We start from the raw sequence: 13,411 nt of genomic DNA on the forward strand, positions 1-13,411 counted from the left end.
GAAGGTGGAGGCCCACCTGCTGCCCAGCTCCCACAATGATGAACTCATGGCCAAACTTGTTTCATTCATGCATTCCCCACCCCTCCAACTATTGGATAACTTTTTTTTTTTTAAGTAGGCTCCATGCCCAGCATGGAGCCCAACATGGGGCTTGAATTCATGACCCTGAGATCAAGACCTGAGCTGAGATTAAGAGTTGGGCATTTAACCAACTGAACCATCAGGCACCCCAGATAATTATGTTTTTAATAGACTTTATTTTTTAAAACAATTTTAAACTTAGAAAAACTGAGAAGATAGTACAGAGTTCCCATATAATCCCATACAGTTTCCTCTGTTATTAGCATCTTACATTAGTAGGATACTTTTGCTATGATTAAAGAACCAATATCAATATATTATTATTATTGTTAACTCAGGTCAAGGAGTTATTTAGATTTCCTCTTTTAGCCTAACGTCCTTTTCCTGTTCCATGATCCTATCCAAAACACATATTCATTTATTCTCTTATCTCCTTAGACTCCTCTTGGCTGGGCAGTTTCTCAGACTGACCTTGTTTATGATGACCCTGATAGCTATTTAGGAGTACTGATCAGGAATTTTGAATGACACCCAGTGATTTGGTCCCATGATTAGACTGGGGTTATGGATTATTGGGAAGAGAACCACGGAGGTAAAGTGTCATTCTCATCACATCATACCCCATTTCATCATATTAAGAGACATACTATCAACACACTTTAACTGCAGCTGTTGGCCTTGATCACCTGGCTACAGTGGGGTTTCTCAGGTTCCTCCACCGTAAAGTTACTCTTTTCCCCCCCTTTCCGTACTGTACTCTTTAGAAGGAAGTCACTATGTACAGCCCGCACCTAAGGAGTGGGGTTTATACATCCTCTCCTTTAGGATGTATGTAAATTATCTGGAATTCTTCTGCATGGGAGATTTGTCTCTTCTCCCCTATTTATTAATTTGTTCATTATTTATTCATTATACAGTATGTTCTCAGAGATGTTTACTATATACTTTCAGTTATAATCGAATACTATTTTATTTTGTTGCTCAAATTGTTCAAATTGTTCTAGCTTTAGCTACTGGGAGCTCTTTCAGTTGGCACCTGTGTCCCTTTGATATGCCTGCCTCCATCAATGTAGGGTTTTTTCCCCCAATACTTCCTTACTCCACGGCACTACAAAATGCTCCAGGCTCATCTTGTCTATTCCCTGCCCTAGACCTAGAATCAATCATTTTTCAAGAAGCCCTTGTTTCTCTTATTGAAGAATGGTATTAGAAATCAAGATCCAGAGGAGCCCGGGTGGCTCAGTTGGTTAACCATCTGCCTTCAGCTCAGGTCGTGATCCCAGCGTCCTGGGATTGAGCCCCGCATCGGGCTCCCTGCTCAGTAGAGTCTGCTTCTCCCTCTCCCTCTCATCCTGCTTGTGCTCTCTCTCTCTCTCTCTCTCTGTGTCAAATAAATAAATAAATAAATAAAAATTTTAAAATAAGAAACCAAGATCCAGGTGCTAGGTTTGCTCATTGCTACTGGAGTGTCTTTTCTTTTAGACCCTGTCAGTTGACAGAGCAAAAGATATATGTTGAGACACATATCTCTAAATATCTCCATGTGTAACCATCTGTATTTATATCAAGCTAAAAAGGAGTTCATACAGATGTCTTCAACGAATCCATTACCACATGGATCATTCTAGCCTCCTCCTTGCTTATCTGCAAATTTCTACTCCAATGATGAGAAACCTGGCTGCCGTCATCTGCCATTCAATAACTGAATTGATCCATTTCAGTACACGTGTATTGCAGTATCAGAACTGTCGAGCATACGCCCATGGGTAATGATGTTATCAGCTAGAGTACAGTGCTCATGTGCAGTTCCTTCTGCTTTCAGTCTCAGGGACCCCAGCTGCCTCCAGCGTTAGAGGGTCTCCCACCCTCTTCACTGAGATCGTTTCATATATTTGTAGTATCATTAGATGCTCTTGTCATAGTCTGCATTCCCTCCTGGGATCCCCTGCCTCCTAAATTACTTTTTTTTTTTTTTACAAATTGCATACATTAAGGTTCATTCTTTGTGCTATGACGTTCTGTGAGGGCACCTGGGTGGCTCAGTTGGTTAAGCAACTGCCTTCGGCTCAGGTCATGATCCTGGAGTTCTGGGATCGAGTCCCGCATCAGGCTCCCTGCTCCGTCTGCTTCTCTCTCTGACCCTCCCCCCATCATGTGCTTTCTCTCTCTCTCATTCCCTCTGTCTCAAATAAATAAATAAAATCTAAAAAAATTAAAAAAATAAAGTTCTGAGTCTTGTCAAATGCTTAAGGGTTTGTCTCTTCCATTACAGTATCATACAGAATAATTTTACTCTCCTAAAAATCCTCTGTGCTTTACCTATTTATCCCTCCTCCTGAACTCCAAACCTCTGGTGACCACTGATCACTATCTCTATAGTTATGCCTTTTCCAGAATGTCATATAATTGGAATATACAATACTTAATCTTTTCATATTGGCTTCTTTCACTTAGAATATTCATTTAAGTTTCCTCCATGTAATTTCTTAGCTTGAGAGTTCATTTCTTCTTATTGATGAATTGTTCATTGTTTGGATTTACCAGTTAGTTTATATTCGCTTTTCCATGTAAATTTTTAGAATCACTTTGTCAATATCCACAAAATAACTTTCTGGGATTTTGGCTGGGATTGTGTTGAATCTATACATCAAGTTGGAAAGAACTAACACGTTAACAATAGAAACTTCCAATCCATGAACATAGAATATTTCTCCATTTATTTAAATCTTCTTTGAATTCTTTTATTATAAGTTTTTAAAAGATTTTATTTTAGGGCGCCTGGGTGGCTCAGTTGGTTAAGTTACTGCCTTCAGCTCAGGTCATGATCCTGGAGTCCCGGGATCGAGTCCTGCATCGGGCTCCCTGCTCAGCAGGGAGTCTGCTTCTCCCTCTGACCCTCCCCCTTCTCATGCTCTATCTCATTCTCTCTCTCAAATAAATAAAATCTTAAAAAAAAGATTTTATTTATTTATTTTTATTTAAATAAAATAAAGATTTATTTTATTTATTATACTTATTTAATTTAATTTAATAAATTATTTATTTAATTATTTAGATTTATTTATTTCTTTGAGAGAGAGAGCCCGCATGCAAGCATGGGGGAGGGGCAGAGGGAGAGGGAGAAGCAGACTCCCCGCTGAGCAGGGAGCCTGATGTGGGGCTTGATCCCAAGACCCTGAGACCATGACCTGAGTGGAAGGCAGGTGCTTAACTGACTGAGCCACCCAGAGGCCCCATGAATTCTTTCATTATAATTAACAGTTTTCTGCATGTGGATCCTGAACATACTTTGTTAGATTTATACCTAAGCATTTCATTTTTGGTGCTATTGTAAATGGTATTGTGTTTTTATTTCAAATTCCAATGTTCATTGCCTTATACCCTGTGATCTTGCTATAATAATTTATTCACTTCAGGAGGGTTTTGTTTTGTTTTGTTTTTTGATTCTTTGAAGTTGTCTACATAGACAATCAAACAACTGCAAACAAGACAGCTTTATTTCTTTCTTCCCAAATGTTTTATTTCCTTTTCTTGTCTTAAGGCACTAGTGAGGTCTTCTAGTACAATGTTGAATAAGAGTAGTGAGAGGGTACATCCTTGCCTTGTTCCTGGATTATTTTAAAGCAAGTCCCAGATGTCATATCATTTTATCTGTATTTTGATATGTATCTCCTAAATATAAGGACTCTTAAAAAAACATAACCATGGTACTGTTATCATATCTTTAAAAATCAACAATATTCCTTAATATTACCATATATAGAGTGGGATGTTTTTAAACCTTTCCTGTTATTACTTAACACTCCCGGCCTGCCATGTTACACACTCTATCATGAACAAGGCTCTCTGCACACTCACCACAGTTTCTCCTTCCTCCACAGTGTGGATCTTGATGTAGGCGCCCACAGCAGCCTCTTCAGGGAGATCACCATACTTGGTACTGATCATGGAACATTTAAGTGAATGAGGATTCCTGGATCTGAAATTTGACAGCTTGTTAAAGAGAACTCATCTGTCACATAGCCAGTTCCTGAGGCCCTGAACAGTCAGCCCCCACTCTGCTGTACAGTGAGACCTCACCTCCCTGGAGAACTTACACTGCCCCCAGAAAGTGAGAAAACTCAAATCAAGCTCTGGAAGAGATCATGTCAGGAACTGGAGAAGTTTAATAGCAGGGAGGCTAGCAGAGAAAGAGATAGGACCCCCCCTTTAAACACTTGAAGGCTGTTATGTGGAAGAAGGGGCTGATGATCTCATGCAGCTGAGCCAGACCGGATGGATGAGAAGTCCAGGCTGGCTAAGAGATGCTCAACCTCTAAGTCAGAGCTGTCCGATAATGGAACAGACTGCTTTGAGCTAGAGTAAGCTCTGTGCCCCTGGGGACACAGCAGAGGTTGGGGCTCTCCTTGGCAGAAAAGCAAAGAAGAAATGGCTTTGTTTGTTTATTTGTTTAAAAGACAGGTTTCCTTGGGCAGCCTGTAGATTCTGTACTTTGTTCATGTTGGAATTAATTTTACACAGGTGATCTTGTGCTTTCTTTGGTCTCAGGAGAGGTAGAAGGAAGAGACAGGCTATGCTATCTGGATTAGAGGCAGGGAAAAAATTATTTATTAGCTGAGAATATAGCTGATATATTCACCCAACTCATAAACTCACCCAACACATAAACAAGGCAGCCTACAATTCTCACCCCCCAGGACATGCCCAGCATGGTCTTTATCTTTCATTTCTGGGTCCAACCTGTCTCTTCTTCCTTACAGCAGAGAACCTGGGTCTATTCCATCCCTACCTTCAGAAGAACTGGGACTGGACTTCAAGCACTGGATCCCTTGGAAAGAATACCCATCAGAGGGAATAACAACTCAGAAGTCATGGGATGCTCCTTATGGAGGCCAGCAGGCTAGAAATGTTAATAGGCAAAGGACTTGAGTGCAGTGGTACTTCGGGCAACATGGAGATTGTGACACTGATGTTATTATTAGTATCATTGTGATATTTATTTATTTATTTATTTATTTATTTATTTAAGAGAGAAAGAGAGCATGAGCTGGGTGAGGGGCAGAGGGAGAGCAGACTCCCCGCTGAGCAGGAAGCCCAATATGGGGCTCGATCCCAGGACTCCAGGATCATGACCTGAGCCAAAGGTGGACACTTAAACAACTGAGCCACCCAGGCGGTCCTCATTGTGATATTTTAGTTTTACACTTAATGGGAGGGGGGAAGAGGTGTTATGTTGCTCTGGGTCCAGCCCTGAGCTGCCTTTAGGCAGGTACAGTTGAGTGTCCCTTCCTGCTCCTCAGCCTCTCTGGGTTGAGGCAAAAGCGCAGCCCTCAATGTGCATTCTCATTCCAGCTGTGACAGTCATACCAAATAAAAAGACTGAGCATTAATAAGCTGCTTAGGTGTGAATCCTGGCTTTGCCGCTTCCCACCTGTATGACCTCAAACAAGGAACTTAATCTCTCTCTGTAGCTTGGTTTTCTCACTTGAAAATGGGACTGATAACAGTACTTACCTCATAGAACTCCTGTGAGGATTAAATGAGATAATCCAGGACCAGGAATAGAGTATTCCACAAGTGTTAGCTATAACTACCATTATCTCATTTAATTGCTGGCTTACGACAACACCAAGACTTAACTCCTATTATCTACAGACAAGGGAACTACGGCTTAGAGAGGTCAAGTCCCTGGTGCAAGGACACAGAGCTAAAATAAGTGACCAAGCCAGGACTTGAACCTGGGTTGAACTGACTCCAAAGCCCAGGCTCTTATCTCCTGCCTCCTTTAGATGGGTAGAATTTTCTGAAGAGGCTCAGAGTCAAAAAGATCCAGTGACAGAGTATCAGAGCCAGAAGATCTGCCCCTCCTTCTTCAAATGGATTCCCTGAGAAAGGAAGTAGCTGACGAGCTAAAATGGCTCTGTGGATTACAGGCAGAGAATGCTGCTCCTGGGTCTCAGATCTAGGACTTCTCGAGTTTGCCCTCTGCCTATACCCCAACCTTTGGGGTCGAGCTGTGCCTGCTACCTCTGCCCCCCCCAGTATCCCTGACATTCTGTCCTTTCAAGTTATATCGCCCTTTTCAACCAGAATCTGAACCCTTCTATCTGCCAAGAGCTAAGCTTACTTGATCTTCGGGCCCAACATTTTTGGAAGAGTATTCCCTGAGGTGTTAATCCTCCTACTGAAGCTGGTCCCCTTTGGCTCCCAGGAGTTCTGGAGGTGCTTAAGTTTCAGAAAGCTAAAGTCCTGTACAGGATATGATTTGATCTGAAATTCCTTAAATCTCTCCACAGGAGAAGGTTCTGTTAGAGAAAGCACAGAAAAACACATTAATGGGTCTTTTGAGGTCTGTGCTGATGATGAAAGGTATACCCTACTCACCTGCCTGGCCAGTCTGACCTATGGGGAAATAAAGGAAAATAGAAAACACTGTGTTTTCCATGTATTGTCCCTCTGCTCTGGAGCAGAGCCTTCACATATGTTACATCCACATAAGTGTCACTGGCTCCATTTAAGAAATCAAATGAGCAACAGAGTTTAAGTCACCCAGGGAAGGGCTGAAGCTTGGATTTAACTCAAGTCTACCTGATTTAAAGCTCATGACTTTCCACTAACAGATGATATTCATCTGGGATTGGGGACGGAGGCAGCAGTAAGAGATAAAGGAGTGATGAGCCATAGAACCTTGGACGAGGTAATTTCCTGGAGCCCTCATAGGATTATTATAAGAATTACAGATTAAGGGGCACCTGGGTGGCTCAGTCAGTTAAGCCCCTGACTCTTGATTTCAGCTCAGGTCATGATCTCAAGGTCCTGGGATCAAGCCACACATCGGATTCCGCGCTCAGCACGGAATCTGCTTAAGACTGTCTCTCCCTCTCCCTTGGCCCCTCCCCTCTGTGGGTGCATGTTCTCTCTCTGTCTCTCATAAATAAATAAATCTTTTTTAAAAATAGATCTCCAGTGTTAGAATCAACTGTTAAAATTAATGTTAATCCAAATCCAAAATCTATAAAGAGTAAGCCTAAATTAACACAGCACATATAAAAAGCCCCAGGTGAACATTTTTGGAAGACTTTTTGGTCAATATCTACCATTATTTTAAATGTGCATGACCAGTATGCACTGGATTGATTACTTGATTCAGTAATTCTAAGAATTTATCCAATGTTTCCTTGTACAAGTATACAAAGATAAATACATCATGAAATTTACCACAGCAGGGTAATAGTGAAAAATTGGAAATAACCCAAAATATCTGCAAAAGGTCATTGCTTTAGAGCTAATTATGGCATATACATACAGTAGGATAAAACTCAGCTACTAAGAAACACAGATCTAAAAAAAGAAAGAAAAAGAAACATAGATCTATACTTCTGCTTCCAGCCAAATGGACTAACAGGGACTAGACTTACCCTCCCACCTAAAACTACTAAAAAAACTGAGATAAATGTATGAGGCACTGGGCATCAGGCCATGAAGAACAATCATCCCCGCAAGATAGAAAACAAATGGGGTAAGCCCTACTATTGCCCCAGCTTACTGCCTGGAGGTTTTCTGAGCCATGTTGCAGGGAGAGGGAACACAGGGGGAGCCCAGAACATCACTAATCATAGGGAAATACAAATCAAAACTACAATAAGATGCCACCTCCTATCCATTAGGATGAATATCATGTTTAAAAACCAAATAGAATATAACAAGCACTGGTGAGGATGTGGAAAGATTGGAACATTTGTGCACTGTTGGTGGGAATGTAAAATGGTACAGACCCTATGGAAAATGGTATGGCAATTCCCTAAAAAAATTAAAAATATAATTACCATATGATCCAGTAATATATACCCACTTCTGGGTATGTATTCCAAAGAAAACTGGGTCTCAAAGAGATAACTATACACCCATGCCCATAGTAGTCACTATAGCTAAAATGTGGAAGTTCTCAAGAGTCCATCGACGGATGAATGAACAAAATGTGATATGTACATACAATGGAATATTATTCAGGCTTCAAAAGGAAGGAAATTCTGACACACGCTACAATATGATGAACCTTGAGGACATTATGCAAAGTGAAATAAGCCAATCCCAAAAAGACAAATACTGTATGCTTCCAATAATATGACGTAGAGTAGTCAAAATCATAAAGATAGACAGTGGCGTGGTGGTTGCCAGAGGCTAGGGGGAGGAGGAAATGGCTAGTTACTGTTTAATAGGGATACAGTTTCCATTTTACAAAATGAAAAAAAAGATTAGGAAATGGATGGTGTTGATGGCTGTCCAATATTATGAATATATTTAATACCACTGAACTGTGGGTATAAAAATGGTTAAGATAGTAAATTTTATGCTATGTGTATTTTGCCACAATGAAAAAAAATTGGGTAAAAAATACAGGATGCAGCTTTTTCTTTGGTGGCTTGGCAGCGGAAAAGAGAGAAAAAAGAATTGACATGAGAAGAGAAGGGATATTTCCTGTGCACCTGAGTATAGGCCTGTACACACACAAGCTGATGCAGCCCCCCTTGTAACCTGTGGGATAAAGATAACAAACATCTACCATAGACTGATGCATCCAGTTAGGGTTCTGAGCTTTATATATTCATTTGCTTCATTTCATAACAAGTCCATGAGGTAGGGACTATCTGAGGGAACTGATGGCATGGGGACACGGTCACTTGCCCAGTATCACACAGCTAGTAAGAGAGGGACCCTGGATTCAAAACACAAGCAGTTTGGCTCCGGGGCCTGTGCTCCTAGCCACTACACTACTGTGACAAACCAGACCCAGAGGCTTTAAGTACTCAGTGAGTCATCCAGCTAACCAGGGAGATTCAAACCCAGCTCTGTCAAGCTCCAGGCTCCTTTCCACCCCTCTCCCCAGGAGCACCTGACACAAAGGGAAAGCCTAAAAAGGAAGAGCCGGAGGGTGGGCAGGAGCCTCAGCCAGTGGGGCCATGTGGGCCACGTTTCCACAGCTGCGAAAAGAGGGGATCAAACCAGACATCCTGCTGGGCCTTTCTAGCACTAGACGTCTAAGATTCTATGGGCTGGGAACTGGAAGCCACAGGGCCCAGGCGCCCCCTACTGTGCGCGGCTGCCGGTTACCATTGAGGTGGGTCTTCAGAGGTCTGTTGTCTATCAGCTCCAGATGCTGCCAGATCCACTTGTAGTAGAAAGGCGAGGTCCTGAGGTCTATCAGACGCAGCACTTCACAGCTGCCCTGGAAACATCAAGGGACACAAACAAAAAGGCTAACCCCTGAGGCTCAGGGCAGGCCAGGCTTTGAAGTTAAGCTCTACTGCATCTTACCCCAGTTTACTTGGCTTAATGCAAGTGGTTTCAGGTTTTGTTTGTTTTTTTTTAACACAAATGTTATCTATTCATCACAAGCTCAAACAGCTAAATAAGCATGAGAACTAAATAAATGTTGGCATTGGGGGAAAAAAATCACCATGGAGAATGTTACTGGGACAACTGGTGAAATTGACTATGGACTGTAGATTATATGTTACATCAATGTTAAATTCCCTGATTTGGATAGTTATTCTGCAGTTAATTTCTGACTTTAGAAAAAAATCACTTAAGTATATAGGGGTAAGTGAGTATAATGAATGATATTTAACTCTCAAATGATTCAGGCAGGGAAATATATATAGGAGCAAATGTGGCAAAATGTCAATAATCGGTGAATCTGGATCAAGGTTATACAGGAGTTCTTTGTACTGTTCTTGCAACTTTTCTATAAATTTAAAAACATTCCAAAATTAAAAGTTTAAAAGATACTCAAACCAAACAGAAGGACATAAAGTTAAAACTATTTTATCCTAACACCCAGAAATAACAAGGAGTAGCAGTTTGGTGACTATTATATCAAACTTTTCTCTGTAAACACATAACATAGACAATTTTTCATAAATGAGTCCTTTTCTGTAAAACAGATTCTTGTGACCTCTTTTTAAAAAACTCAATAATACAAGGACACCTGGATGCCTCGGTCAGTTAAGCGTCTGCCTTCAGCTCAGGTCATGATCCCAGGGTTCTAGGATCAAGTCCCAAATCGGGCTCCTTGCTCAGCGGGGAGTTTGCTTCCCTCCTCCCCCTCCCCCTGCTCATGCTCTCCCTCTCTCTGATAAATAAAATCTTTAAAAAATAAAAGTGAAAAAATAAAACTCAATAATACATCAACGGCATCATTTCACGCCAAGTAACATGGTTCTACATTATTGTTTTTAATGACTGCATATTATTCTATGTATGCCATAACTAGTTGATCAAAAGAAGTCAGACACAGAGCACATTCTGTGTGATTCCATTTATATGAAGTGCAAGAATAGGCAAAAGTAATCTAACAAAGTCAGAAGAGTGGCTCCCTTTGGTTTGGGGGGGTGAATTTTGTCTGGGAGAGGGAACAAGGGAGCCTTCTGGGGTGCTAGAAATGATCTCTACCTTGATTTGGGTGATGCTTACACAGGTGTATACCTATGTAACAATTCACGAAGCTGTAAATTTTAGATCTGAGTTCTTTACTGCACACATGTTACACCCCAAGAAAATATTTTTGAAGATTAATATTCAGTTGTTTCTAATTTGTCATTATTATATGTATATAACTCTGATTTTGTTCAAGACAACAAAACCCCATTTATAAAACTCACCACCTTCCCAAACTCTCCTGCAGTGGGGGTGGCAGTGACCCACTTCCAGCTCATGACATATAACTGGAAGACTGATGGATAAAACCCCCAGGAAAAATATGGTTGTCCTTCCCCTTTACCTCTGCCTGAAACTCAGATGTGATGGCCAGAGGTGGAACAGTCATGTTGTGACCACTAGGATGAAAGCTATAAGCTGTGGATGATGAGGGGAGAAGCTAGAAGGAGACTGGGGTCTTGAAGACTTCCTCCAACAGCTTTCTAGCCCTGGATTGCTTAATTCTAGGCTCTCTACTGCAAGACAAAAATTACTATTCACTGAGCCACTGCAGTTGGGTTTCTATGACAGCAACTTTAAGTGATAATCTTGTCACACGTCTTAATGCCTAGAGTGGTCATTAAGGCAGTTCACAAATACTCAAGTTCTCCCCGCGCCCAAGCATAAGGCAGGATTGTATTTTCCCTTTGAATCAGATGTGGCCTTCTTACTTGCTTTGGCCACTTTCCTTAGCAAAGTGACTTCTGATCATCTGAGTGGGAACTTTAAAAGCCAGTGTTTGATTCTCAACGTTCCCTTCCCCTGTCATATTGACCATGGAAGCATAGGTGACGATAGTTTCCAGTGGCCTGGGTCCCCTGAGGGACCATGAAAAGCAAGGCCTCCTGCTGATCTGCTGTGATCAAGTAGTGGCACGAAGGAATGCATCTTTGTTAGTTAATCCACTGAGATTTGAGGATTGCTTATAATTGCAGTATTTTTTTAAAGATTTTATTTATTTATCTGACAGAGACACAGCGAGAGAGGGAACACAAGCAGGGGGAGCGGGAGAGGGAGAAGCAGGCTTCCCGCCGAGCAGGGAGCCCCACGCGGGGCTCGATCCTAGGACCCTGGGATCATGACCTGAGCCGAAGGCAGATGCTTAACGACTGGGCCACCCAGGCACCCCTATAATTGCAGTATTTAACCTAGTTTATCCTAATATAATACCCATGTTTGACTATCCCCTTGGGATTGTTTGCTACAGGTATGTATGTTTTCAATTTCAATACACATTGCCCAGCTGCCTTCCAGAAATGTTAGCTTACGCTCTCTCCAGCAGTGCATAACAGAGCCTGTTATATCTTTGTGTTACATTGAAAACCGAGCTTTCACAATTCTTTTAATCTTTCCTAATCTGATAGGAAAGAAAGATATGCCACTTTTTCTTATTTATTTTGTATCTTTATAAAATCTTACCCTTTTTTAGTAGGAACTATAAGAGACATGTTATAGTTAAGGTTCAAGACCATTTACTGTTGAAGAGGAAGGAGAAGGGATCAAACATTTAATAAGCCCTTATTCTATGCCAGGTGTTGGGCTTGGAGGGTTAGTCAACATTCATGCAACATTTATCAACAAGGAACCTGGTGCCAGAGGAACACAGGTGAACATTTTCCTCTCAGAAAATCTCTCGTGGGTCTTTAATCCCATCTGCATCTCTGTAGAAAACAATTTCACCATGGGCCCCTAAATGATAAATTGTTCGAAATGAGTTGATTGTGGGTATTAACTATGTTTTCTATGCCACCAGGAAATTGCCTTCCCTAACTTTCCCGGGTCCCCAGGACACGCAGGACACCCAAGCCACTCGCTGCTGATATCGCCTTCTAGTGGCCACATCCGTGAACTACAGGAGCCGGATGACCCAGGCTCTTTTTTTTTTTATTTTAAGATTTTATTTATTTATTTGACTGAGAGAGGGCGCACGAGCGGGAGGAGCAGCAGAGGGAGAGGGAGAAGCAGGATCCCCGCAGAGCGGGCGGAGCCCGATGTGGGACTCGATCCCAGAACCCCGGCATCATGACCTGAACTGAAGGCAGATGCTTAACCAGCTGAGCCACCCCGGCGCCCAAAGACCCAGTCTCCTTAGATAAATACTCCCAATAGCCAGCCTGGTGGGAAATAAAAATGGGAGAAAAAAGCAGTCCCTTTAAAAGGGGCAGGTGCTCTTCAACTCCAGCCAGAGGGAGCTGCATCACAATACAGCCTGGTGTTGCCTGATCCTCTGAATATTCAAAAGAAGCCAGAAATCCAAAATTTTATTTACAATCTTCACAATAACGATTAAATCAGTTTTCAATAAAACACTGTAAAGGACAAATCCAACTCACCTACTAGCCAGAATGCCCCCTCCACACACACACCTGCTGTCACTTTGTGACATTGTATTATTTTTCTCAGAAAGAACTTCAAGGGCGCCTGCCTTAGATTCACCAGCTGTGCTTATTCAAATGCAGATTGCCGGAGTTAATGAACGAGACTCTGGGGTGAGACAGAAATTTGCCTTTTTAAGAAGCCCCCTAAGTGTTCTTTATGCTTACTCACATCTGAAAAACTCTTCCTTTAAATCAGAGTTCTCCAATTTTCGTACACATCAGAATCACCTGGAAGGCTTATCAAAACAGTTTTGGATGTTGAACAGCTCTTGCGTAGGCCTGAGAATCTGTACTTTTAGTGAGTTCCCAGCTGAAACGGATTGATGCTGCTGATCCAGCAACAACACTCAGAACCACTGAATTCGAGGATGAATATGAACTGAGTAAGTCTGTGCTAGACTCATCCTTACAGACTTTATGAGGTAAGTAGTCCCACTTCGCCGACAAAGAAGTGGAGGCTAAAACAGACTGAGAAC

At 41.8% G+C, this 13,411-nt stretch overlaps 1 protein-coding gene across 9 annotated transcripts in view; it reads right to left on the reverse strand.

The window, feature by feature from the left end:
- Positions 1-13,411, reverse strand: part of CNBD2 (cyclic nucleotide binding domain containing 2) — a 55,498-nt gene that overhangs the window by 8,243 nt on the left and 33,844 nt on the right. For all 9 annotated transcript variants that reach the window (XM_025876648.2, XM_073880485.1, XM_025876649.2 and 6 more), the window contains 3 exons: positions 9,193-9,307; positions 6,209-6,386; positions 3,940-4,060 (listed from right to left, as the gene is read on the reverse strand). In XM_025876648.2, the coding sequence (XP_025732433.2) occupies positions 3,940-4,060; positions 6,209-6,386; positions 9,193-9,307 (414 nt within the window). The remainder of the gene's footprint in view (positions 1-3,939; positions 4,061-6,208; positions 6,387-9,192; positions 9,308-13,411) is intronic.

This window comes from Callorhinus ursinus, unplaced genomic scaffold, assembly GCF_003265705.2.
Source record: "Callorhinus ursinus isolate GAN/ISIS: 27379988/994484 unplaced genomic scaffold, GSC_fseal_2.0 scaffold38, whole genome shotgun sequence".
In the NCBI taxonomy this organism is placed as follows: domain Eukaryota; kingdom Metazoa; phylum Chordata; class Mammalia; order Carnivora; family Otariidae; genus Callorhinus; species Callorhinus ursinus.